The following is a 26998-nucleotide window of genomic DNA, read 5'->3' as shown; positions in this document are numbered from 1 at the left end:
TTCCGGTTGAGCGAATGGCGTGGTAGGACGTGTCTGGCTGAGCTCCCGCAACAGTTAGAATTAGTTGCTATTTTAGGCACATTTTTGATAGTTTTATATCGCTTTTTCGGTGTGATTCTTTTCCCGATACTATAAGCCGTCTCAAATTTTGGCATTTTTTCTCGTCTAATATGCCTCCTAAAGTCAAATCGTCTGCTCAACAACAGAGGCCTGCTTCTCATGCTACATCCCCGCCTCGTGGTGACTCTCCCTCCAGCCCGGATGATTTTGCTGGTACCACTCCTTCTTCGGCCTTTAAGACCGAGCTGCTATCGCCACTCCGGGTTGAAATGGCACTTATTTTCAAAACCGAACTCCAAGCAGCTCTTACTGAAAATTTGTTGAGTATAAAGGCTGAGCTTCTGACTGTGAAGTCGGAATTAACTAGCAACATTACAACCATTCAACGGGATGTACGCGGCTTGAAAGACACCGTGGGCGAATTGGAGACATCATGCTCTACATGCACCGACGACATCTCTACCCTACAGGCTAAAGTGGAGCAGCTGTCTGCGGACGTGAAAAGGCTAGACAATAAATGCGATGACCTGGAGGCAAGATCTCGCCGTAACAACTTGCGGCTGATAGGCATTCCAGAGGATTTCTCCATCTCATCTACAACCAATTCAAATTTGCTTAAGGTGGCTTTTAAGTTGGAGAAGGAGCCCTTGGTAGACCGTGCCCATCGTACTCTCCAACCGAGACCGAAACCTGAAGAGCGACCTCGTCCTATTGTTTGTCTGCACTATCATTCGGACTGTGTGGACATATTGGGTCGAGCTAGGTCTCAGCAGCGGATCATGCTTGGTGACACACACTTCTCCGTTTTCCCTGACCACACGGCGAAGACAGCCCGGGCCCGCGCCTCCTTCAATGATGTCCGCCGTCCGATGTTCGGACTGTTATATCCTGCTCGACTCCGGGTTACACATAGTGGTACGGAGAAAGTATTTAATTCACCAGAAGAGGCCAGCGCCTTCATCAGGTCGCTCAAGACACGTGAGAGCATTGCAAAAAGCCCATAACTCTGGATAACCTGTTACCTTTACCGACTGTTATTACTGTCTTTGCTTCACTGAGGTTAGGTTTTCCTCTTGTCATTAACATTTTCTAGTTTGTTATTTTCTGGACTCAACCAGATCTGCCAAAATGTTAAATGTTGGTTAGTTTGCGGGAGCTCAAGCTCAAACTGCAGCTCATTTGTTACTACGTTGCTAAAAACCGTAAGCATCCATTCTAGAGATTTGACTCCTTGTGGAGTCTGCACTGGGTTCTCCACCGTTTGGGGATGGGGTCGTTGTAAGTGCAACGGGGAGGGGGGTGGTGGGCGGGTGGTTATTCACTTCGTTAGGATTATTGTTTTTCCCACAGTAATTTTTATTCACTTTTTTTCCCCCTTTCTTGCTGGTGGTGTGGGGCGGTCCTCTTTATTCAGCTCTCTTATTTCTGCTTCTACAATAGACCCAAAACATGTCCATTAATGACAATACTGTGAATGTCCCACAAATGGGCTCTTCTGTGAGACTTTTGAGCTGGAATATTAGGGGTATGGGCAGCCCAATTAAGAGATCAAGGATTTTTGCACACTTGAAACGTCTTAAACCTGACCTCGTGTTTTTACAGGAAACCCATATTAAAAGCACTAAAGATCAGATCAGGCTAAAATGTCCTTGGGTTTCTGATGCATTTCATTCAGATTTCAACTCTAAAGCCAGGGGTTTGCCATCTTAGTGGGTAAATCAATTCAGTTTTCTGTTTCTAAAATTATATCAGATACTTAATCGTCGCTGGTACCTTATTTCATGTCCCAATTCTTCTAGTGAATATTTATGCCCCTAACTTTGATGATCCAAATTTTATGAATAAGCTATTTGAATGCCTTCCCTCTTTAGATAATAATCTCCTCATAGTAGGCGGAGATATGAACTGCGTCATCGATCCCAAGTTGGATCGCTCTGACCCTCGCAGCTTGGTCCCCTCATTAATGTCTAGATCACTCTCTGACTTCATGTTGTCATGGTTGGCTTTATGTATTTTGCCCACATGCAGAAGCACACTCGGGAGAAACAGGTGAAGTTTAAAGGTTTTATTTAAGAACCAGGTAACGGGAGGATTCTGCCTCAGCGGAGGCAGCGTCAGGCAACGGTCAGGGAGCAGGAAACCGGGTCGATCACTAGGGAAGAACGAGACAGAGGTTAGCTGGGGAAACGTGGAGGGGAACTGGTCTGACTAAGCTGGATCTGCTGCTGGACGCAAGCTTACCACTCGATGGATGGAAGGCCGACCGGGGAGGAAGCGGTGAGGACTCAGCGCTAGCCGTACGATGGTGGCCCACAGGTGTCCGGGAGGCCAGTGGGTCGAAGGTGGGGTCGGGTCCGAGCAGCACCGGGGAATCCAGATGTCCGGGACAGCGAGAGGAACCAGGTGACTTTCCGGAGGTGGCAGGGTTCCAGGGGAGGGGAACCGACTCAGGAGGTTTGCAGGAGAGACCAACACCAGACGGAAGATGACGATGCTTGGAGCTCCTGCCACGAGAGACTTCACAGGGTCACGAGAGGAAGAGAACTGACACGAGGAGGTACCTGGGAGACACAAAGGTGAGTGATTAGTTCCTCTGGGAAACACAGAGAACGAGAGGCCAAGGCTTGTCTGCATACCACGACGGTAACACTCTGGCATCCTCTCGCTGTCTGCGTGGTGTTTAAGTAGTGCTTCCCGATGCTGCTCAACCGCCCGCAGGTGTGTGGGCTCCGCCCACCAGTCAACCCAGAACACCTGTGGAAAAAGTCTGAGGCAGCAGAGCCGGCAGCAAGCTGCACGGCCCTGCTGGCTGAGTCCTGACACATGTCAAAAAATGGTTGCATCGATCCCTGGAGATTTCACAATCCCCAAGACAAGAAATTTTCTTTCTTTTCCCACTTGCATCAATCTTTCTCTCGCATAGACTACTTTTTTCTCGACACTAAGCTGATTCCAAATGTTCTATCTGTTAATTATCACCCCATTGTCATATCTGATCATGCCCCTCTTTCTTTAGATCTTAAGTTTGCTTGTCAACATCGCTATATCACACCTTGGAGATTTAATCCTCTACTTCTTTCAGATGAAAAGTTTAACACATTTATCGCAGCCCAAATTGATGATTTTGTTACAATAAATCAGAATGACAGCGATCCAATTTCATATTCTTTGCTTTGGGAATCACTAAAAGCATTCTTACGAGGACAAATTATCTCATACTCCGCCCATTTGAATAAGACGCGCAAGGCAAAACTGTTAGAACTTAGTGCTAATATTACTATTCTGGATCAGCAAATTGCTGTTTCTCCCTCACCAACTTTACTTAAACAGCGGTTAGAATTACAGACTGAATTTGATCTTATCACCACCAATGATGCAGAGCGACTTCTCCTACGGTCTCGCTCTATTTATTATGAACATGGTGATAAGTCTAGCTGACTTCTCGCTCATCAGCTTCGTCGTCGGGCAGCTTCGCATATGATCCCCCAGATAATGGACTTGTCAGGTACTTTGCATCAGGATACCACTACCATTAATTCGGTTTTTGAGGCATTTTATTCCTTGTTATTTAAATCTGAATCCCCAACAGATTCAACTGAAATGATTCAGTTTCTTGACAGTCTCGAGTTCCCTGTGATAAACCCAAATGTTGCTAAAGAACTTCATTTGCCTTTAACCATGGAGGAGATTGTGGCTGCCATGAAAAGCATGCAAAGCAACAAAGCTCCCGGTCCAGATGGATTTCCTGTTGAATTTTTCAAAAAGTTCCAGGACAAGTTATCCCCATTATTGCTTGCGGTATATCAGGAGTCATTACATCAGGGCAGTCTCCCCAATACTTTAACTCAAGCCTTGATTACTCTCCTCTTGAAGAAAGATAAGGATCCAAATCTTTGCAGCTCATACAGACCTCTCTCCTTAATAAACGTTGATGCTAAGATTCTCGCTAAGGTTTTGGCACGTCGTCTAGAAAGTGTAGTACCTACTATTGTTTCACATGAGCAAACAGGATTTGTTAAGGGGAGGCAATTATTTTTTAATATCCGTACACTCTTGAATATTATTTACTCTAAGACCACCACTGAAATTCCTGAGGTCGTGATCTCTGTCGACGCTGAGAAAGCGTTTGACAGAGTTGAATGGGATTACTTATTTGCAGTTTTAGGAAAGTTCGGACTGGGTGATGCATTCATCTCTTGGATACGTCTCTTTTATATTTCTCCTCATGCTAGTGTCTCCTCCAATGGCATTCAATCCAGTTTTTTTTAAACTTTTCCGCGGCACTAGACAGGGATGCCCGTTATCTCCCTTACTGTTTGCACTGGCTATCGAGCCTTTGTCAATCTTTCTTAGGTCCTCCAATACTTTTACTGGAATTCACCGATTAGGCACCGAATTCAAACTATCGCTTTATGCTGACGATTTATTGCTTTATGTCTCAAATCCCACTCTTTCCATACCGTCAATCCTGTCTGCTTTCCAGAGATTTGGTTCTTTTTCTGGTTACAGAGTAAATATCGCTAAAAGTGAATGCTTTCCTATTAATGCTCTTGCTTTAAAGCTTTCACACTCGGACATTCCTTTCAAGTGGAGCTCTTCTGGTTTCAGGTATCTGGGCATCAATGTAACAAGATCATTAAGCTCTCTTTTCACTGCTAATTTTCTCCCTTTAATTTCAAAAATTAAATTGGACCTCCAAAGATCGAATAGTTTACCACTCTCACTTATAGGTAGAATCAATGCAATTAAAATGAATGTTTTACCAAAATTCCTTTTCTTGTTCAATGCGGTACCGCGCACGTGACGTCACCGTCTCAAGAGCAACGCCCCTTTTGCCGCTTAGGTAGGGCATACAGGAGAGAAAGCACGGATAACCCAGCTATTACAAGCGCAACAGAACCAGCGATCTGACCGACTTTACAGCCGTTAAACTTTCCCAAGACGATGTCCCAGGCGCACGGATTACTGGTCGCACTGTCGAAGAACACACCAACCTTCAGCTCAAACGATGGCTTGAGGTTCGAGGGCTTAAAAAGACTGGAAAACTGGCCGAGTTGATGAACGGTAAGCTTTGTTTTTTTTTCCTGCGCGGCGGTCATGGCAGCGTCGGCCGTTTTTTTTGTTGTTGTTTGCAATCATCGTCCAGGAATGGGTATATGTTTAATGTTTGTCTCATTTGAAATGTTTTTGAGTAAGCTATCCTGGTAGCAGGCTATCATGTTAGCGCCTGCTACCATGATAGCCTATATGCTGTCATGGTAGCAGGCGCTACTTTATTAACATGTCGGCCACCAAAATACTCTTACCTTGACTTGATGTCGCTGGAATTGGGTCAGGATGTTCTTCGGTTGTGCCCTTTCCTCCGACCAAATGCTTGCTACATATGTACTTGAATTTGGTAACTTTTTCCGGGTTGAACTGTTGTGTAGGCCGACCGCCCCGGTGTACCAAGCGCACACATTTCTCCTTGGCAGTCTTGAAGAAAACATCCTTCATATGCGGCCGATCAGCGTAACTCGAGTCGCTGTTGCCCGTTCCATAGCAACAATGTTTAAAAACCATGGTCTTAGATTTGGAAAAAGCAGTCGTTTACCGAGTAAAACCTAGGCTAACGCATGTCTCTTTTAAAGCAAAGCAGCGGCAGGTTTCAGGAGTTTGCCCCACTGCGTACCACGTGATGTGACGTCATTGTGACGTTGTGTTTCTAAAAATAGCTCGCGCGCGGTACCGCATTGTCTCCCACTTTTTCTCCCAAAGCATTTTTTTAAGATGCTTGATCAAGTTATTACTGGCTTTCTGTGGCGTGGAAATCAACCTAGAATCCGCAAATCCACAATTCACAGATGCAAATTTGGTGGCGGATTGTCACTTCCAAATTTCCAGCTGTACTATTGGGCAGCCCACATCCATAAAATTTCATTTTGGTTTCGATCTGTAGACTTCCCATGGTGCAACTTGGAGGCACAATCGTGCTCCCCATCCTCACTAATGGCTCTTCTCACTTCCCCTATTACATCCAATCCCTCTGGCTTTATAAATAATCCAATAGTTCGATCTGTTTTAAAAATTTGGTGCCAGTTTAGGAAGCATTTCAAATTTCACTCTGCATCTACACTGGCCCCTTTAATGAAGAATCACTTGTTTCAACCAGCACTCACTGATTCAACCTTTTCATTATGGAGTAATAAAGGGCTGACATGTTTTAACAATTTTTACAAGGAAGGTATCTTTCGCAGCTTTACCGACCTTTCATCAGAATTTCAACTCCCATCTTCTCATCTATTCCAGTACTTTCAAGTTAGACATTGCGCCAAAGCTTTATTTCCTGATTTTCCTTCCAGGCCGCTGAACTTGCACTGGGAGACGTTTCTGAGCTGGGATCCTCTTCAGAGGTCGTATATATCTAAAGTTTACCATGAAATTCTCTCTTTTGAGTCTTCGTCCATTACCAAGGTCAAGGCGGCTTGGGTGCTCGAACTGGGTCTAAATTTGGGAGAGGACTGGTGGAATAATGCTCTTAAGAAAATTCACACAGGTTCAATCTGTGCTCGACTCTCTCTCATACAGTTTAAAGTTCTCTTTAGGGTTCATCTCTCCAAAACTCGTCTGTCTCAATTCCTTTCCTCTGTCTCTGACAATTGTGACAAATGTCATGCACCTTCCTGTAATTTAACTCATATGTTTTATTCCTGTCCATCACTCCATAGTTTTTGGCTAATCTACTTTGATACAATGTCAAAAATACTCTCAGTAGTCATCAAACCTTCTCCCCATGTTGCTATATTTGGGCTTCCAGAACACTACAAACAGTTTACTTCTAACCAGTTGGATATTTTAGCATTCACTTCCTTACTGGCAAGACGGCGTCTCCTATTTCATTGGAAGTTAACAGTTCCACCCTCTTGCGGCCAGTGGCTTAAAGACACCATGTCTTTTCTAAAATTGGAAAGATAAGATTTCATTGGAAGTTAACAGTTCCACCCTCTTGCGGCCAGTGGCTTAAAGACACCATGTCTTTTCTAAAATTGGAAAGATAAGATATTCATTGAAAGGCAACTCTGCTAAATTCTATAACTTATGGCGGCCTTTCTTGACACTTTCATTCTCTTCAGTCCCCTCTCCCAGATTAGGTGATGCACCCTACCCCACACCCACCCTTAATTTTAATTTTGTGTATTTACTTATTTTTATTCTATTTATTTATTTTACTTTATTTGATTTCTTTTCCCCCTTTTTTTAATTATTTCTTTAAGTTTTATACACATTGTATCCTGTTCAGTTTTGTAACGAAGGAAAAAAAAAAAAACACAGGAGCTAAATTGTATGCCTTTTACTATTTTACTATTCATATATATGTATGTTCGACATGGCATTCCTTGTCATTTACAGTTTAAATTATGTTTGTAATGTCTCTCTTCCTCCTAATAAAAATATTGACACAAAAAAAAAACCTTTGTCACATTCTTGTGTCCACCAAGGCGCATTTTCTTTTTCCACCATGCTATCTTGGAATAGCCTGCTTTACTGCCTTCATTATTGCTTCACAAATATTACCATTTAAATGATCAACATCTAGATTAATATTTATTTTCCTCATTTCTTGATCACTAATATGTTTATTGAAGTTCAAATTAACAATGTTCCCTCCCTGGACGTTTCAAGCCTTGCCTTATCCAACCTGTCTTTGGAACAATTTCAAGAGGCAACTGAGCTACTGAAAGCTATAGTGCCGTGTTCAGCCAGGGAGAAGATTTGGGCTGCACCACATTGGTGAAATAAGAGATTCATCTGCAGGATGATGCCCCAAGAAGGCAATGTTATCGCCACCTTTCACTATCACAATATGAGAAAGTAAAGGCCCATATACAAGAGCTTTTGGGTAAAGGCGTAGTGAGACAAAGTCCATTTAGTAGTGTTTTTTAAGAGTAATAGAGAAATTAGCTTATATGTTGATTATACAGCACTCAATGCTAAACCCAGAAAGAATGCTTACCCATTGCCATATATTGAAGAGACTTTGGATGCTCTCCCTGGTGGTGTGGTTCTCTACATTCGATCTAGCAAGTAGTTATAATCAGGTTCCAGTGGCCAAAAGGCACAAAGCTAAAACTGCCTTTTGTGCACCGTTTGGCCTGTTTGAATTGAAAACCCTTTGGGTTGTGCAATGCAACAAGCACTTTTCAAAGATTAATGGAGTGATATTTTAGGGATCGGAATTTTCACTCCTTGCTACTTCATCCATTTTCTGATCCGCTTAATCCCTCATGGGGTTGCGGAGGTTGCTGGTGCCTATCTCCAGCGTACACCGGGCGAGAGGCGGGGCAACACAGACACAAACTAGACAAACAACCATTCACGCACACACTTGCACCTAAGGACAATTTAGAGAAGCCAATTAACCTAACAGTCATGTTTTTGTACTGTGGGAGGAAGCTGGAGTGCCGCATGCACAGAGAACATGCAAACTCCATGCAGAAATACCCAGGGATGGATTTGAACCCTGAACCTTCTTGCTGCAAGGCAACAGTGCTACCCACTGCTCCACTGTGCAGCCCTCCTTGCTACTTCATTTGGACAAAATGTTTTCATCCTTGTTTGAACATCATCTTCAATGTCTTGATCTTGCTTTGTCTCGTCTCAAATAATTCAATCTAAAGTGAAAGCTGCAGTATTTGGGCCATGTTATCTCAGCAGCTGGAGTTGCTACTGACCTTTCCAAAATAAGTGCGGTGGCTGACTGGCCCAGACCTTCCACCTGTAGAGTTGCAGTCATTTCTTGGTTTTGCATCATGCTATCAATGCTTCATAGGTTTTGCAAAATATGCTACAAAAAAAGGGGAAAGGGCAGATGTTGATAAGTGCACCAGTGCTGTGCTATGCTGATTTTATATGTTCATTCATCTTGGAAATTGTTGCGAGTCAGGCTGGCCTAGATGCTGTATTGTCTCAAGATCAAGGAGGAAGACCTGTTGCATTTGTGATTCGAGGGCTGAGACCTACAGAATAAAATATGGCCAACTACAGCTCTAGAAAGCTTGTGTTTCTTGCTCTGAAATGGGCTGTAACCCAAACATTTAGAGAATATGTTAGGGAACACTTTTTTTGTATTCAGACAATAATCCTGTTATCTACAAACGCCTATTCTAAGTGCTGTTCCACAGCACTCAAATTTTTCATCAGAATCAGCAGTATTTAACTTTGAGATCAAGTACCATCCTGGACTGGCTAATAAAAATGCAGATGCACTGTCGCGTCAAGTACATCCTCAGGGCGATTCCCCAGTTTTTCCAGGCTCGACTATCCCTGAAGAAGTCCAACAACACCAAGACTGGTCTTATTCAGTTACTGCCTCTAACCCTGTAGCTCATTTAAAGAAATTTCCAAGAGGCAGATCCAGTGATTGGAAATTTCCTTCTTTTTTGGAAACAGCAAAGACTCCCCAAGTAAAAAAAAAAATAAAAAAATCATGTCTGTGTGATCTGTGTATATTCTGAGACAGTATCTGTCTTGTGAAAAAATTCATTATGGTAGAACATGACAAAGATTCTTGACTTAATATTTGTTAGCCTAGTTGTAAAGTATAAATAAATAAACATTGTTTTGTGCCTAATTCTTCCAGTGCATTTCAACCTGGACTTCACACTTTAGTACACTTAAAAAAAAAAAACCTTTATAACGGTACACACACAAACGTTCTTATCCTTCTATCATGAGGGCTGTGTGTGGATCACCATTGATTGTCATTTTCAAACCTTTCTAAGCCCTAACCATTACCAGTGCATACCCAAACCCAACCTTATTCTAAACTCAATTCACACCTTAGTGCTAAACCTTATTAAAAGGTATACTATGCAACCGGGGTTGATTTTCCAGCGAGGCTCCCCCCTGAGGGTGAAAGTAAAAGTGCACTGTTGTAAAGATGCTCAGCTGTTCTGGTTTCTCCGTCAAGCCAGGCGCGGTTGTTTTGAGCTTAGCAGACAGGCGAACGCAACGAAAAGTAAAAAAAACGGCAGTACAAACAATGACTAACACAGTGAAAGTATGAACATCAGGGTTTCCCGCAGCGCTATCTTGGCGAGGCGGCCGCCGCGGCTGCCTCGCCAAACTCACGCTACCGCCTCGCCAACATAAAAATAAATAAATAAATAATATATAATAATAAAAAAAATAAATAAAAAAACTTGCGGTTCTTTGTTGTTGCTTTCGCGCATGCATATGGTGAATGGCAGGGCAAAAACACATGGAGTTCTCGCCGTAAAGCAAGACCGACTCTCGCGGTCTTGCACGAGACTTCTGAGCCTGTGTGCGGGCCGAGGGCTCCTGCAATTGCAAGTGCGGTATTTCCCCCACAGACCACCAGGGGGGCCGAGAAAACCTTAGTTCGACCTGAAATGACTCATTTAATCATCCAAAACGATATGGAACACATTAATTAACTGAAAAATGTTGCATAGTATGCCTTTAACAATATACAAAGTGAGGACCAGCAGAATGGTCCTCACTGTGATACCTAAAGAGGAGCACACACACACAAAATTCAAAAACAGTAAATTCGTATTTCTACTACTGTGTACATAGAATATGACAGACTGGTCATGTTTGTCTTAAAGATGTGGTTATCCTCTTCTGTGGTTCTAAAAATCACATTAACGTATGCCACATGAAGCTGACAATGAGTTTAATGGTGAGTTCTCAATCTAATCATAATTATTAAAAAAAAGAAAAGGTTTTCAGTGTGCTCTTTTTTATTTTAAACTCTTCCAACATGAAACAGCAATAAGAAAAAGTTACAACTGTATTAAAAGAAATAATTAAATCCAACTGAATTAAAATGTTGTGATTTAAATTTTTACACCACCCAACCCCCTCTCCCCTACAGGGCTCATTAAAACTAAACAGAATATTTTTTTCAATGAAGAAAAACTAAGAGCAACATGAATCAGAAACAATAATGTAATCTTCCACCTAGTGAACATGAAGAGATGAAAACCAATGCTCCTCGTGGCCACTGATCAGTTTAACAAGTGCTCCTGTAAGCACCGGATTTTCAGACATTGAAACAAGTCCAATTTAGTAAAAACTGGAAGCGTAAAATCTTGTTGTAAATATAACTCCCTGAGAAGATGAATCTGTAAAAAGGTCTGAACTTACAAATTAGGAACAAGCTAGCTTTAAACAGGAAAAAACAACCAAAAGCATCCCCAAATCCAGAGGCCGTCTCACACACACACACACACACACACACACACACACACACACACACACACACACAGTTTGCACGTTATCCTTCAGAGGAGTCAGTGTTAGGGGAAAGCCTTCAGCAATTTAATGCATGTTGTCCTAAGAGGAGCTAGGCCACATCAGGCTCCTCTGTCTTCTGGACTTTAACGGGAGTAGCAAAACAGTCCTGATCCTAGAAAAAAAAGAACACGAGAACAGGTGTGAAAACATGTCTGAGGTGGACGGGGCAGACACAGCAACAGCGCCTTTCACAAGTATTAGGGAAAGTATATTGAAACATGAGGATTAGGACACGTTGCAGAGCTCCTTGGATTGCTTATTTAGGCTGAAACACACCAAACCATCGGATCCGTCCGACAGACGTTCGGATTAGTACAGATTCTTTTCCTCACCTACAGAACACTGGACACGCGAGATCTGAGTATTCACAAGAGAGTATGTAGCCCAAATTCTGGAGATTCCACCAGCACTAACAAGCCAGGCAGTAAAGGTAAAGCTGCAAAGATCGTTGTTTAATTTTCTCATCTGTTTGTGGTACTTGTGAGCTCCTCCTATGGGTAAGTACAGTTTATTGAAACGTTTTGATTTATTGAGCTGTATTTTATTTAGTATTTTTCCCTACCCAGACGTCTTTTACTTTACCAGTGTCTCTCTCCCTTCTGATTTGTGGATTTCCTGTGAAAATGCTGCATAGCTCCAACTGACACAGTCTAGGGGTCTACCTTAATCTGAGCTAAGCTACAGCTACGGAAAACTGCAAGCAGGTCTGCCCGACCCCATTCACTTCCACCAGATCTAATTGCTATGCCGTGACTTTCCATTGGATCATTTGGTGCCTTTCGACCTTAAGAATCCATTTAACGGACTGTGTTTCTGTTCTGTTCCTCAGAAACAAAACAGAAACATTTAATTTTTTGTCTTCATGAGATGGCTGTTATGTAAGCAGGGATGAAACAGCCATTGGTGATCGTGACTACTTTGGTAAAAACACCAAGCAGCCAATATCTGCAAACACGTTTTTGATACCGCGGCAACATTTCTTTTCAAGGTAAAGGGTTTTTTTCTGGTTAATAGCAGAATTATGATTTGACAGACTTAACATTAACTTTCTTAATTGAGCAGACCCAATAAGTGGGGCACAATTCAACCCACATTTAGAGAAACCTATAATTTCAGTGTCCCTTCCTTGATTTGGTATAACAATAGACGACAGATAACACCAGTAGTATGAGTTAATATAATATATATACACCTTTGATTCACTCAAGCAATCATTTTTATTTTATAAATTGCTTATCTCTTGTGTACCAGTGTGTGCCTGTCAATTTGCTGATAATACAAAAAAAATGTATTACTAAAGGACAAATAAAGGATTATTCAGTAATAGGCACGGGCCGGTATGTTTGCCGGCTGGGTTATCGGCAGTGGTGGAGAAAGTACTCATACAATGTACTTAAGTAAAAGTACAAATACACAGACAAAAATTTACTTAAGTAAAAGTCAAAGTACCACATTATTATTTTACTTAAGTAAAAGTAAGAAAGTACAAGCTTTTAAAACTACTTAAGTATTAAAAGTAAAAGTACTTGCCAACCATAATACCTAACGACTTATATGTCATTAAGTGTACCTATCGTATTTAGTTTTAATAAATCAGTAATGTACCATTTTAGATAAAGCATGTTTTTATTGTGTTTACCCCCTGTGACAGTTTAGATTTAGATATTTTATTCTATGCATCAGAATTCCAGGGATGACCTGCAGGGTTACATGTAATTAGGCAAAATGAGAGAAATTATTTCTCTCATTTTTTTTTCTCTCATTTTCTGGTTTCCAACCAGAACGCGCGATGACGTAATTTTTTCAAAGAAATCTTTTAAATAAGGCCATGGGTGGGGCAGGTCTTCTGGAGGATGACTATCCTTGGACTCCATTCTGGGAGTTAATGATTCTGCAGGTCCTGCGTACTGTGCTGCTCTTCTTGAGGGAGGGCCTAATGGTTATTTCCCGCTTTGGATTGGTTCAGCGGACTGATTCTGCTCTCGCCATTGGATACTTTCAAACTAACGAACAAATCAAAAAACCGAAATGCGTCTTGGATGTAACGAGTAACGAAACGCTGTATAGAAATGTAGTGAAGTAGAAAGTACAGATACTTACTGTTAAATGTAGTGGAGTAAAAGTAGAAAGTATCCATTATTAAATCTACTTAAGTAAAGTACAGATACACGGAAATTGTACTCAAGTACAGTAACGAAGTACTTGTACTTCGTTACTTCCCACCACTGGTTATCGGCTGATTGAAATTTTCCTACATTTTACCGCAGTAGAACAGAGCATTGTGTGGTTCAGAGCCGCATCTTAACAGGGGAGCTTGGACCACCAGAACCTCCTCATTGAGCTGTCTGTGTCCATAAAGTTGATATTTAAAGGGGCTTTGTCACATAGTATGAAACCCCCCACAAAATATCTTATACATTAATATATACATTATTATACATTCATTCAAATAAAACCATATACCCTAAATGTTCATCCTGATAGTTTACTTAGTTTTTTTTAGGCTAAAAAAGAATCAAGATATAAACATTGTTGTGTGCCATCTGCTGACAGAAATAAAATATAATAAACCAACAGATCGTGATAATTTAACTGGAAAACCCTAGTATGAAACCAGACTGAGCTACTGGCATAGAAATTTGTAAAATCACTGTACGTGACTAAGCACCTTTAAACAGATGCCGTTGGCTCATGTCTTCTGTGAGGTTTAGCACTTCAGCTTTGCAGATTCAGGAGCTTTACAGTTTTACGTTGCTCTCAAATACCATTGCCGCCGGTGCTAGCTTTTAGTGATAGTTTAGTAATAGTATTCAGTCTAGATAGTTGGCTGTTTTATCACATTGCGTCAAGAACTGATGATATCTAACGTTCCAATACTTATGACTTGTGAGGAAAAAAAGCATGTTTAAAAAGCTTCAGCTGAACAGTAACAAACTAAAGATTGGTTCACACAGCAGGATTTTTAGCCCAATTTTTTCCCCAATCTTCCCATTCCGAGGCGCACCGGTTATTGGTGTGTCTCTTAAGATCAGGGGTTAAACAAAAATAATCAATTTGACTGAAAATGTTTCCTAGTCAGCCCATATATCCCCAGGGCTATGGACGTCATGCCACATTACATACCACACTTGCTTATTGTGCAAAGTCAACTTTAACCAAACCTGGCCATTTTAAAACAGGCACTGATAATTCCTGTATCCCTACCACCTTTCAGCTTCAGAGCCTTGGTGTCATCCTGGACAGCTTGCCCTATCCTCACTATCCTTCACTTTCCACATCCATAACATCACCAGGTTAACTTGTTTTCATCCTTGCAGCATTAAGCAAATTCTTCCTTCACACTTTTGCCAAACTGGCTCACAGTCCAGTCACCTCTCGACTATTTCATCATCGATTAACTATATGTGGAAAGGTAAGTAGTTAAATAGAATAAAATGTAAATAGTTTTACATACAGAATGTAAATAAATTCAAATAAAAAGTGTTACAGCTCTTAAACAGTTTCGAGTTTCGTCTTTGTGTCCAGGGTCCGAAATTAACATTTGCCAGTCGGCAAATGCGAGTAAATTTCCCATTTGGCGAGTGAATTTCAGAGGGCTAGCTGCCACATGGCGAGTAAACGTTTGTACCAAGTAAATTACAAAACTAGGGCTGTCAATCGATTAAAAAAATCTAATTAATTACATACTCTGTAATTAATTAATCTAAATTAATCGCATATAATTTTTGCTGTGAAAGTATTTAAAATATTTAAATTCAAATGATTCAATGAATAATCAGCATTAGATACATTAAAGTGCTGTTTTCAACAGCAGACAAACTGAACTAAACAGATGCCAATGTCAAACTGAACGTCAACAGGAGACGTCAACTGAAATAATAATAAAAAAGATAACCTGAATTTAACAGACGTCAACATATTCCATATTCCAATCTACTTTTTAGGCTAATTATACATAATTTAGACCTAGTGCTATTTTAACAAACAAGCATTTTATTAGTTGTTATCTCTTATCTGATGTTTGGCACTTTGTTTTACCTCGTGTTAAAGTATATAAAGGCACGAATATCGCTACATAGTTGAGCGGCAGCGCTGTCTTCTTCTCTGTCTTCATGCGCCTCCCCTGTGACTCTTTGACACCCCCCAGGGTGTCAGTAACTGTATTTCATGCTCTTGTTTTTAACGACACAGAACCAGCGGTGCTTCGGTGGGCATGGTTCCTTGCGCTTGAATTCAGGTGCGCAAAATTACGTTACATATAATTTAAGTGTGCACTTTTAAGGATCTTTTTTTTTATTTAAATTTTTATTTGGAAAGGCAGGTTACAATTACTTATGACAAACCAGCTTCCACAACAAGGGAAGTATGAGCAGGAATAACAAGCCAATCTGGGATTTTTGTTGTAATAAATGAACAACCATAACAGAAGAGTGAGTGGGGGGTGGGGGAGGATCCAGTCTGATTTTTCTTCTGTTAGGAGAAAAACACGGTCAGGAACATAATTTTGCCATCAACCTGAACCGAGGTGAAATACACAGCAGCACAATATTTATATGTGATAGACATACTTAGTTCACGGGGATTACTGATTTTACATAGTTTGTCCATTTGGACCAGATCTTGAAGAATGATTCCCTTCGACCTTGAACAGAAAAGGATAACTTCTCCAGAATGTAAATGTCTTGCACAATATTGATCCAATCCTCAACTGTAGGAGTTTCAGGCTGTAGCCATCTTCTAGTGATTGTCTTTTTGGTTGCTGCCAGAAGCATTAACAGCAGTTTTTTTATCTTCCCGAGTCTAGTTGTCAAATGAGATGTTACCTAAGAATAGGGATTCACATTTACATGGGATTTTTTCAGTAAATATGTTATTCAGGTGGGAACACATTTGCTCCAAGAAACCTTTAATTACCGGACAGCTCTAGAAGATGTGATGGTGATTTGCCCCATTTGTTCCACAGAGTCTCCAGCTTGAGTCTCCGCTTCCCCAGTGTTTTTTCTGAACTGGAGTTCAGATCGAACAGTGTTTTTCCAACAAAACTGTCTAAGTGTTGGAGCTCGATGTCATCCAGTGTAATCTGTTAATCTGTTCCCAGGCTTCAGTTGAGAGAGATAAATTTCCTTCTTTTACCCACTTGTTTCTAATGTAATCTGTGTCACCGTGTTTAGAGGATAGAATACCATTGTACAGTATGGAGACAAGTTTTTTCCATGAACCTGACTTCAACAAAGACAAGATCACATCAAAAAGTCCTGATTTGGTTGTTTCCCGATTGTCGTGTATATTTTGGTTGAAATAGGCCCTAACCTGTAAGTATCTGAAGAAGTCAACCCTCTCCAACACCCTTTGATCTCTGAAGTTCCTCAAGACTCTGAAACACCCCCTTCAGGGTAAATGAATAGTAAGTGGTTAATCCTTTTTGTATCCATCCTTTAAATCTCCCATCGTTCTTGTTTGGGTTAAAGGCTGAGTCAAAGGCACACCATCTGAGAATTTTTATCTGGTTACTCAATTTACAAATTTTAATTACCTTTGTCCAAGAATCCAGCATTGTGTGTATCATTGATTCATGTGGTATTCTCATCCCCTCTTGTAAATCCTTATCCATTAACACTGATAATAAAAGGTATTTCTTCCACTGTTGTTCCCTCCAAATCTTTCCACCCTGAATCGTATGATGGAGATCATAAACAGAATACTGGTCTCAACTGAGCTGCAAGGTAATAAACCTGTAGATTAGGAAGAGCCAGTCCACCTTTCTCTTTCTTTAACTGCAGCGTTCTATATCTGACCCTTGCCTTTTTTCCCTGCCAAATGTATTGCGATATCTATCCCACTCTATGAAGCACCTTTCTGGTATCAGAATAAGTAAACATTGAACCAGATATAGGAAGCGCGGGAAAATGTTCATTCTAACCGTCTCCACTTTGGAGTATAAATTTGAAAAAGGGATCAGATTCCATCTCTGTATGTCTGATTTCAGGTTTGATATTAGGGGCCCAAAATTGGCATCAGAAATCCTGGAAAAATCCTTGGGCAATGTGACTCCTAAATATTTTATGGATTCTGCTTCCCAGTTCCAATTGTACAGGCTCCTAATATTGGTCTGCGGGTTACAGTTTATCGCTAAAACCTGAGTCTTGGTGATGTTTATCTTGTAGCCAGAGAGCGAGCTGTATTCCTAAATCGCCCCCATAAGTACAGGTAGAGTTTGAGCTGGATTTGTTATGGTTATCAATAAGTAGTCTGGAAACAATGACAACTTTTGTTCCCCAGATGCCATGCGAACTCCAGCTATATCTGTCCTGTCTTATCCACTGACTTAACGGCTCTATGAAAAGGGGATTAGCGAAATAATTGCGTCTTTCCATGAGGGAGGGATTATTTTCTTTTCCAGTACATTGTTATAAACTCTTAGTAACACAGGGACCAACTGGTCTTGCATCTCTCTGTACCACTCGGAAGTAAACTCATCCGTTCCTGGAGATTTCCCTCCTTTCAACTTTCTAATCGCTGATGTTAGTTCTGCTTCTGTTATCTCTGATATTAATTTTGCATTTTGCTCGCCTGTAATGTTGGGCAGAGAGAGTTGGGAAAGGAATGTATCAATTTGTTGTTCATTATTCAATTTGGGTTGGGAATATATGGTTTGGAAAACATCTCTAAAGCATTTATGAATCTTTTCCAGGTTTGTTTCAACCCTGTTTTGTGTATATTCTTTATTTTGTAAATAGTTCTATCCGCTTGTTTACGTAATTTAAATGCTAGGAGCTTCAGAGATTTTTCCCCTGCTTCGTAGTATTTCTGTTTGGTAAGTTTTTTTTGTATGTCTTCCATGTTTAAATTACTTAGTTTTTTTTCACTGTCTTAATTTTATTTCTTGTTGCCGTCTTGAGGGTTTTGGAATGCTCTTTCTGAAGTTCATTTAGTTCCTCTTCTAACTGAGTTTTTTTTTTGTTGTCAAATTTTCTTTTCGTTGGAGGAAATTGCTATTATTTTTCCCCTGACTACCGCCTTTAGAGCATCCCAAAGTATTGCCGGACCCACCTCATTATTATCATTATGCTCTAGATATTGTTTGATTTCAGTTTTCATATTTTCCTTAAAGTTTATACTATTTAATAAATTTGTATTCAGTCTCCAGAACGTGGATCTGCTTCTTTTTTTTAAATCGCTATTTTTGGTGTCTCGTCTCAGGCTTTGAAAATCAGTTGACTGTTTTAAAATCCTGTTGCGTGAACCAGCCTTAAAGCTGCAACCATCAGTTGATTCGCCCCCCAACTTTCACTGCCTTCTGTTAGCATCTGCAGCAGCACTTCTGAAACGATGTGTTCTAGAACAATCAGAGAATTCTGACTTTATTGAGGTAAATGAAGGTGGGTGGGGTGGACAATGGGACATTAAGGTCTGGAAAAACAAATCTTTAGCCACACTTATCTAGACTTTTTTTCCAGCCTGCACATGGACCTGTACATAAACTCACCTGTGCAGAAGATCTGGGTACCTGCAACGAAGATGGGGCATTCTGGCAGTCAGCCAAAGTTGGGAAGTCCAACTCAATATCCACGATATCCTCAAGATCCAGCTCCTCTCTACAAAAACAACAGTAACATATTAGTGTGCAGGGTTTCCCCCAGAAAATGGGTTGATCGTGGCGGTATTGTGGGTTTTATTGTGGTTTTTTTTTTTGGGGGGGGGGGGGGGGTGGCTTATATAAGTTGGTAGACAGCGCAGGGATCCTAGATGTTGCTGTGTGATGTTTTTGCTCAGACATAATTTTTCTTTTCCTTTATTCACATACTGGCTTTACACAGCAAGGATGAAACTGTAACTGGAAATATTATTTACCGCAACCACAAATGGCAATAATCTCTAGAGAATCGGTCTTTTCTTACATGTTGCCACTGAGGGTGTTTTCTTGGCTGTCCTCTGCTGGGGGGTCCCAGGCATGCAGCTTGACCCTCCACAGTTTGATCTGCTGGTCCCAGGAGCGCCGGCTGTACTTCCGGAACTTATTGGGAGTCTTTGGGTGAACGCCGGGCTGACGCATGTGCCTAGAAACAGAAAACGTTTGTGTTTCAACAATGTTTACATATGAGCACTATGACCGTTTTCTCTTTCTAATGTTTCTGAAAGATTCTCACAATGTCTAATAAACTAATCTACTTACTTGGGCACTTCCTTGATGTATCGGTCGTAGGCCAGTGTGTTCTTGCCGTAGCTTATCTGCTTTTGTCTTCGCATCAACACAGCTTCGTCAGTCTCAATGCTTTCACCGTCTCTGGAGTCACAGCTGCTGTAGACAGATAAGGTCATCGATATTTTCACACAGCTCTAGTTCACCAACAAAATCCTGACATACTTCCCTTTCCAGAATCAGCATTTAAGATGAACCGACAGCAGTTTTTTTTTTTTTTTTTTTTTTAAACAAAGGCAATATTTATTCACAACAAGCAGCAGTCAAAATGTTCTATGGATAACTTGGGGCACTGGGAACACGGTCAAAGGGCAAACTTGAAGACACGGGTCAGGACAGACCATGGAAAGCACTAGGGCTGGGCGATAATTCAATAACAATATATATCGATCGATAGACGTGTGGCGCGATAGAAAAAAATGGGGTCGATAAAAACTTCGATAGACAATTTTACTTCCTTGCTACAGTCGGCACGCCGTCACAAAGCGCCGCCCTCTCAAACCACAACACAGAGCACATGAATATGTCGCAGCAAGTAGAGGCGGAGGAAATTGTCCCAAAACAGGGTTTTACTAGTTCGCCAGCCTGATAGAAATAAACCACAGTGATTTGTAAAACTTGCAAGGAACCGGTAAAAACAAAGTCTGGTAACGCAACCCACCAGTATTCATCACGTAAGCCGCTCACTACCGCAGCAGCGCGAGCTGCGCGGCTCTGTGTCGTCGGAATTTTCTGGAACTTCTTCCAAAACAAAGCAGGTATAGCAGCTAAACTGGGCTCCCTTCTTTGTGATAAAATGAAAAAGCGTCTAAGCGGCATAAGGACATAACGCATGCAGTAACGTGCTTCATAGTGATAGATATGTCTGCTGTTCTCTGCAGCTGAAAAACCTGCCACTCTTGATCCACGATATAAAGTTAAGTTATTTTTCTTAAAAGAAATTCTGTTATGGTTAAAAAAGTTGGTTAAATAAAGATTTAATTGGAATTCTGTGTTTGTGTTCTTTATTTAAATCAAATCATTTAGCAATATAATAAAATGTCCAGGCAGAGCTGCACATAAAATATGGTTTTAAATATTTTCAATAATTATCGATATCGATCAATATGCATTTTTTTTTTTAATCGATAAGCTTTTTTTCTATATCGCCCAGCCCTAGAAAGCACTAACACTTGCAATTTGGAAATGCACTAAAAACCACAATGACAAAATTGGATTAAACAGGGGTCAACATCAGCAAGCAAACTATCTTATTTCCTTCATACACCAGCGTACCACCATGACCAGAGAGCCAGAAGGAAAAAGGCCAGTCAGCTAAGAAAAGCAGATGTGACCTGAAGCTGATAGCATCAAAGTGGGAATTAAAGTCGGATCCAATGCGGTACCTGGGCTAAGTGTATCGGCCAATACCTGAAACCGATCCGACTGTTGAAAGAATAAACCATGTACTTTGCCATGCAAGTTAAGTTATCGGGCTTGAAATAAACATTGTTAAAAAAAGTTCTGCATGTTCTTTAGCATAGTGCTTTTGGAGGTGCTTATTTAATTGTGGTGTTGAATTTATCAACCTTATCGCCCCCCCCCCCTCGCAACTTATGCATTGCAGAGGCTGCATGTTGCAGTCGGACTTGTTGGCATATCAAGTTTGAAATGTTTCCAAATAGCAGACATGACTCGGTCTGGCACTTGCTCCATGTTGCTCTTTGTTTGCTCATCACTAGCTGCTGTGCGTGCTCAAGATGTTTAGTTTGTTTGACAAAGTGCAACCCACACCAGCTGAAAATTGTTTTTTAATTCTAAGCAGCATCAACTTCTCAATCAAAACTCACTGATGTGCTCATAAGGTGAGCATGTGATTACAGAAAAGCGGAGGGTAGAATGCAATTTTTTTTAACATGATAGAAAAAGATTATGCTAAAAGTACAGTTGATGGTGAGGACTTTATGAGGATTATTAAATGTTTAAAATATTTTATTCTATCCATCCCATTTGATTCTATTCAGTAACCCAATAGGTTTCCGTTTTGTTAGCTTTTAAGTTTGATAATTTGTGAGAAGAAACAATTCAGTGAATATTCACTCAGTATTTTATACAGCTAGCACAATAAATTGTTAAAATATAATATGCCTAGGCCTGTTAGAATAAATTTTACTGGATGATAAATCTTCCTAAAAATAATTGTGATAAACCATAATATTGTCATTTGGAGACCTTTTTCAATCAATATGATAATGGCATAATAAAGTATATCCTCTCGACATAACCACTCAGATCAAGCGGTTGGCTTAAATCCAAAAAACTCCCACACTGCAGAGTTTGTGTTTAGCTTTAACACCAATTCTATTTTCTTTTCTAACTAGCGTTTCTCTGGCTCTCCTCACGAGGCTCTCGTGATACACTTTAACCATGTGCCTATCTAAAACAACATTTAACTCCTCTTACACTGAGGAAACAAGGAAGTGGTGAGTAGACACTAATGCATCATACAAAACCCTTTTGTTTCTGGGAAACACAAGGGTAAAAAAGTAAGCATGCATACACAAATTATCGCGATTATTTTTAATTAAAATTATCGTGTGATTCATTGATTTGATTATCGTTACAGCCCTAGATGTGACTCTTTTTAAATTCAGCACATTGTAAAAATAGCCCTTGGTGTAATGGAAAGACCCTCTTGATCCAAGAGAAAACTTTTTAAGATAATAGTAAGATAAGAATGATCCAGTAATCGTTAGCTGATCGATGAGATCAATTAGCTTTAAAAGAAGGTATTAGTCGCTAACTTTCAACCCAAGTCTGATCACTTCTATTCAATCAATGCTTATTCTGGCCTCCTTCTGCATGACTTACTCCACCAATGACGTGGTATAGAGGCGACCAGCCTGTGTTTCTGCTGAGCTGTCCAGGAAGCTTAGATTGCTTTGAGAGCTGCATTGGGTCATCTGCATTTTTGGTTCTGGTGTTGCTCATCTCTCTCGGGGCAATACTCCCATAGATCCTACTAGTTGTGGTCAGGCCAGTATGTTGCCCAGTCAAGCACAGTACCACCATGCTCACTGAACCAGCTTTTGATACCTTTGGCAGTGTGGGCAGGTGCCAGGCCCTTGATCTTATTAAATCTGAAAACTTTGGACCATTGAGCAACAGTCTGGTTCTGTAGAATTTATCTGTGCTAGTGGTACTTGATGTGCTGATCCAGCTTCAGTCCACTCCTTGTGAGGCTCCTATAATTTCTTGAATAGATTTTGCTTGACAGTCCTCTCAAGGCAGTGGTTCTCCCTGTATCTGGTGCACCTTTTCCTACCACACTTCTTTCAACTCAACTTTCCATGAATGTGCTTGGATACAGAACTCTGAACAACCCGCTTCTTCAGCAATGGCCTTCTGTGGCTTCCCCTCCTTGTGAAGGGCGACAGTGACCATATTCTGGACATCTGTCCAGTTAGCAGTCTTCCCCATGATGGTGTCACCTCCTGACCCAGAGTGAGTGACCTTTACATGAGTTTGGACTTATTTAGCTGATATGGGTGGGACACCGTGCGTTTCCAATAATTCACTTTTTCACACTATTCTAGTCTTCTGATACACTGACTGTTGAGTTCCCCCCATCTGTAAGCCATAATGATCAAGATATCAACATTTTAAATATTTCACACTCATATTCTAATTTTTTTAGATGTCCTTGTATTCCAGCTCTAACTTGAGACATGTTTCTGCAGAAGAGTAGAGGAAGTTCTTCATGCAGTTCTGCTGGTTAACAAACATGACACATTCACAAATCTAGCTATGTGCAACATAGATGTCCCTGTCTCTATAATGTTTTGAACTTTGACGTTTAAAGTTTGGGAATCAACAAGGAGATATTCTTTATGGTTACCTCCCAGAAGAGCCGGATGAGACCTTTCTCTCCCTCTGGCTGCCCTCTGCAGCCAATATCCTCCTCCTGTAACTGAACAGAGCCCACATAAAGTCAACAAATAATGAGTAATAATGATGACATTTAAGAAGGCCACTGTAACTTAACCATGTTTTACCGCTGCATGTCTCTGTGAACACCTCGTCTCATCTCTTCGTCCTCCACCTGGCTTCCCCAGTCAGATTGGCGACCACATCGAGATACCGGCCCTGCACTTTCTGGAGTGGTGAAACTGGGGAGCAAACAGAAAAGGACCATTAGATTGGCACCAGAACAGAGACCATAAAAAAAGAAAAACTAAACACAACAACAACACAACAAGACCAGAAGTAGGGCTGGGCGATGTGTCTTAAAAATCAAATTTCCAATTTTATTACCAAAACGATTGGCCCCCTCCTTTTCATTTCACAAAAAGAAATTAAAGAAATAATTTTAAAAACTTGCTTTTATTTGGATTGGGGGTTGACCTGAATTCAAAGTGCAACTAGATCCAAGCTGTGAAACAGGCTGGTAAAACCATAGACATAATATAAGAGTAGACGCGTCGTTGGGCGGGTTCTGCCTATGCTGCGATGCGTCAGAGCGTCCGCCATCTTAAATGTGGCAAATCTGCAGTTACTCAGTCACTTAAACAGTATCGGAGGGACTTTAATCTCTGAATATACTTTGTATTCATAGTATTTTTTTTTTTTTTTGTAATATTACAAGTTTATTTTCGTATCCCTTTAGCTTCATTCTCCTGAATTTATTCTCCTAAAGAATAAAAATATTTAAAATAATCTAACCTGGCCCTATTACTCCAGGAGTAAAATAATTCTGCAAACTGTGTGTATTCTGGAAATGTTCCCCCTTAATTCTCATGATATGATGTTTTTATCATAACATTATCACTTTTGTGTTTGTTTGTTTATTTTTACTTTATTGACCTAGGACTTTTTTCTCTCATTTTATTAATTTTACCTCTTTAATACTCACCCAAAAAGTCTGTTCCTAAAGGTTCACATGTGACACGGTTTTATGAAATAATGAAGACAACAATGTTTAGATTTAACAAATCGATCCTCATAACATATACACACACAAATATATATATATATATATATATATATATATATATATATATATATATATATATATATATATATATATATATATATATATATATATGTGTGTGTATTTATTGCAGCACAGGAATGAGGCATCTTCTCTGATCCACATTCACAATAACAGAACCCAACTTTTTTCTGCCACATACAATATGGCGGTGACGTTGACGTGCGAACCTGCGCCCTATGACGCGTCTACGTATATGATGTCTATGGGTAAAACAAGATGGCGGCCATGTTATTGTAGACAATGAAAACATAACTACATTTTTGCTGCTAATGGTTTTACACAATGAGCTAAGAACAGACTTCACTTGTGTAACTCCAAAAGAATAAGTAAACGAGTAAATTAAAGTGCCTAGTTTTCTCTTTACAATATTTTGAAAATATAGCTTCCTAAGCATATATTCAGCATCGCTGCTGTTATCCTAATGGAAGCCCAATGAGTGCATTGGCAAAATAAAATCCAGCCTTTCCAAAAATTAAATGTAAAAAAAAAAAAAATGTATTCAGTTTACTCAATTAAATCGATTTATCGCCCAGCCCCAACCAGCAGACATCATAGTGTATGTATTCTGTTTCCTAACGGTGTCCACACTTGATTGCTCGGGTTTTACTCAAACTGCTCATGCCTGAGAGAATGCTGGACAATCTCTGTAAATTAACTCTTACCTGGAATGTCTGCTGTCATCAATGTCCTCGTCACTGTGGGACCGCAGGCTTCCGTCTATTCCCCTCTTCCTGCACTGGGACCACCGAGATGGACCGCTGCTTCTAACACATTGAGGTGGGCTAGTTCAGTCCAGGCTGATCATGTAATTAAACATTTCAATGCAAGTAATGGGCAGTAAAAACACAGCCTACAGATTGTATCTGCATACACTTCGACAGGACAGTGGCCTAAGGGGCTCCTGCAGAACAAAAGAGCAGCAGCACAAGTCCAAAGCGCCATTCAGAAATTAACATCACACTCATATGGTGGCTAAAGTCTTAGTGGAGGTCAAGAGAGCAGGGCTGCACTTTAGTTGGAAACAGCCTAAGGTTTTCCCGACGATCAGCAGAAGCTGGTGATCGGCGTTCAAATCTTCTCCCGCCATTTACTTCCTCCTTCCGATCATTCATCCATCCATTGTGCGTGGGAGCTGCGTGGTGGGGATCTACAGCTTCCAACAAGATCAACCAGTGTTCATGGTAGAAGAGTTTGATTTCATACAAATTTTAGGAGCATTGCTGGAGGGGAAGTTATGCGTTTATTACCCCCTCTAGTTTTGCTTCACATTAAACTAGCCGGACGTAAAAAAAAAAAAAGTTGACAGGGCGACAAAACAGCCGTTATCACTAACCTAAGATGTGTGCCCGGACCCTTCTCAAACTGTAGGGGAGCTTTTAACAAGCTCAAAATACTGAAAACAACACAAGAAATGTCAAGGCTCTTAACAAAACAAACAGCTAACTCAAACAAGGGCCCCGCTCACAAACCTACCCGTGTTTAAGGTCGCCGATGCGGGCGGCTCTGTGCCGGTTAGACATGTTGAATATGGTGGATGAAAGCGAGTCTGCTGGTCGGGGTCTGCCTGCTGGAGTGTCCTAGCCGCGCTGGAGGAAGGAAGCAGTCTGCTGAGACCCGCCAACTGAGCAAGAAGCGCGGCCCCAAACGACACCACCAGTCACGTGGGCGGAAAAGGTGGGCTCTTTACTTCGTCTCTGTTTTCTTTCTGGGCTAACCGAAACGACAGGGTTTGCAACACTGCCATCCACTGGTATAACTTCCTAACTGCAGGCAACCCGTTGGCATCAGTTAAAGTACTGTAACGTAACGAGGCAATATAACTGCTTAGAAGGCCACAGAGCGTAAGGAAACACACATTAAAAAGAAAACGCATGCCATGCAAAATACACAACACACAAAAATGAAAATGGGGAAAAGATGTTATTGCTGAAACAAAATGAAAAACCACACACAAATGAAGAAAACAAGAAAATGTTTCTTGTGGCTAGTGAGAGAATTGCTCTCATTCTCTAATTCACTCCCAGTTGTTGAGCTAAAGCTGAAGAACACAGAGAAGATCCTACCAAAAATAATTATATAATTAGACATGATATCTCTGGCTTCAGGCAGAGATAAGCGGAACCTTGTTTGCATGCATAACCCTGGCGTATATAAGCAGGGTCCGAAATTAACACTCGCCAGTCGGCAAATGCGAGTCAATTTCCCGTTTGGTCAATTTCAGAGGGCTAGCTGCCATATGGCGAGTAAATGTTTGGACCAAATAAAATAAAAAGAACATAAAAATAACAAAAACTATCTGGGCTGCGGATGATCCGTTCACAGCTGTCTATCCAGAGCTCAGTCTAGACCTGCCTTCTACGGAGCTGGTTCAGCTTCTTTCACATTCAGAACCAGTCATGCTGCAC

General features: G+C 40.8%; 1 protein-coding gene across 6 annotated transcripts; it reads right to left on the bottom strand.

Annotated features, from left to right (window-relative positions):
• Nucleotides 1-10787: 10787 nt before the first annotated feature.
• On the bottom strand, nt 10788-26266 carry slbp (stem-loop binding protein). Of its 6 annotated transcripts, XR_004928820.1 has the most exons (9): nt 26067-26264; nt 25256-25357; nt 23596-23709; nt 23439-23510; nt 19535-19660; nt 19260-19418; nt 18848-18956; nt 11333-11473; nt 10788-11292 (listed from the first exon to the last, which is right to left on the bottom strand). XR_004928820.1 is itself a non-coding variant. In XM_021312357.2 (8 exons), exons 1-8 carry the CDS (start codon nt 26111-26113, stop codon nt 11411-11413), a joined length of 783 nt encoding a protein of 260 aa, XP_021168032.1. In that variant the 5' UTR covers nt 26114-26266; the 3' UTR covers nt 10788-11410. The 6 variants fall into 6 exon arrangements, 5 of the variants coding, with proteins under 5 accessions (XP_021168032.1, XP_021168030.1, XP_021168029.1 ...); XM_021312357.2 differs by having other exon boundaries at nt 10788-11473; nt 19535-19657; nt 23439-23504; nt 26067-26266; XM_021312355.2 differs by having other exon boundaries at nt 10788-11473; nt 19535-19657; nt 26067-26265.
• Nucleotides 26267-26998: the final 732 nt, after the last annotated feature.

The sequence above is a fragment of the Fundulus heteroclitus genome, unplaced genomic scaffold (assembly GCF_011125445.2).
Source record: "Fundulus heteroclitus isolate FHET01 unplaced genomic scaffold, MU-UCD_Fhet_4.1 scaffold_28, whole genome shotgun sequence".
In the NCBI taxonomy this organism is placed as follows: domain Eukaryota; kingdom Metazoa; phylum Chordata; class Actinopteri; order Cyprinodontiformes; family Fundulidae; genus Fundulus; species Fundulus heteroclitus.
Note: the sequence above shows the minus strand (reverse complement) of the source record. Positions and strands in the feature narration are given on the sequence as shown.

Bases quoted from the DNA above. Each gene is read 5' to 3' on its own strand.
- slbp (XM_021312353.2), bottom strand. From the start codon at position 26,113: ATGTCTAACCGGCACAGAGCCGCCCGCATCGGCGACCTTAAACACGG. The intron at 23,511-23,595 runs GTAAAACATGGT...GGCTCTGTTCAG, and splicing joins GTTCACAGAGACATGCAGCG to TTACAGGAGGAGGATATTGG. The intron at 11,474-18,847 runs GTGAGTTTATGT...TTTTTTTTCTAG, and splicing joins TACCCAGATCTTCTGCACAG to GATCAGGACTGTTTTGCTAC.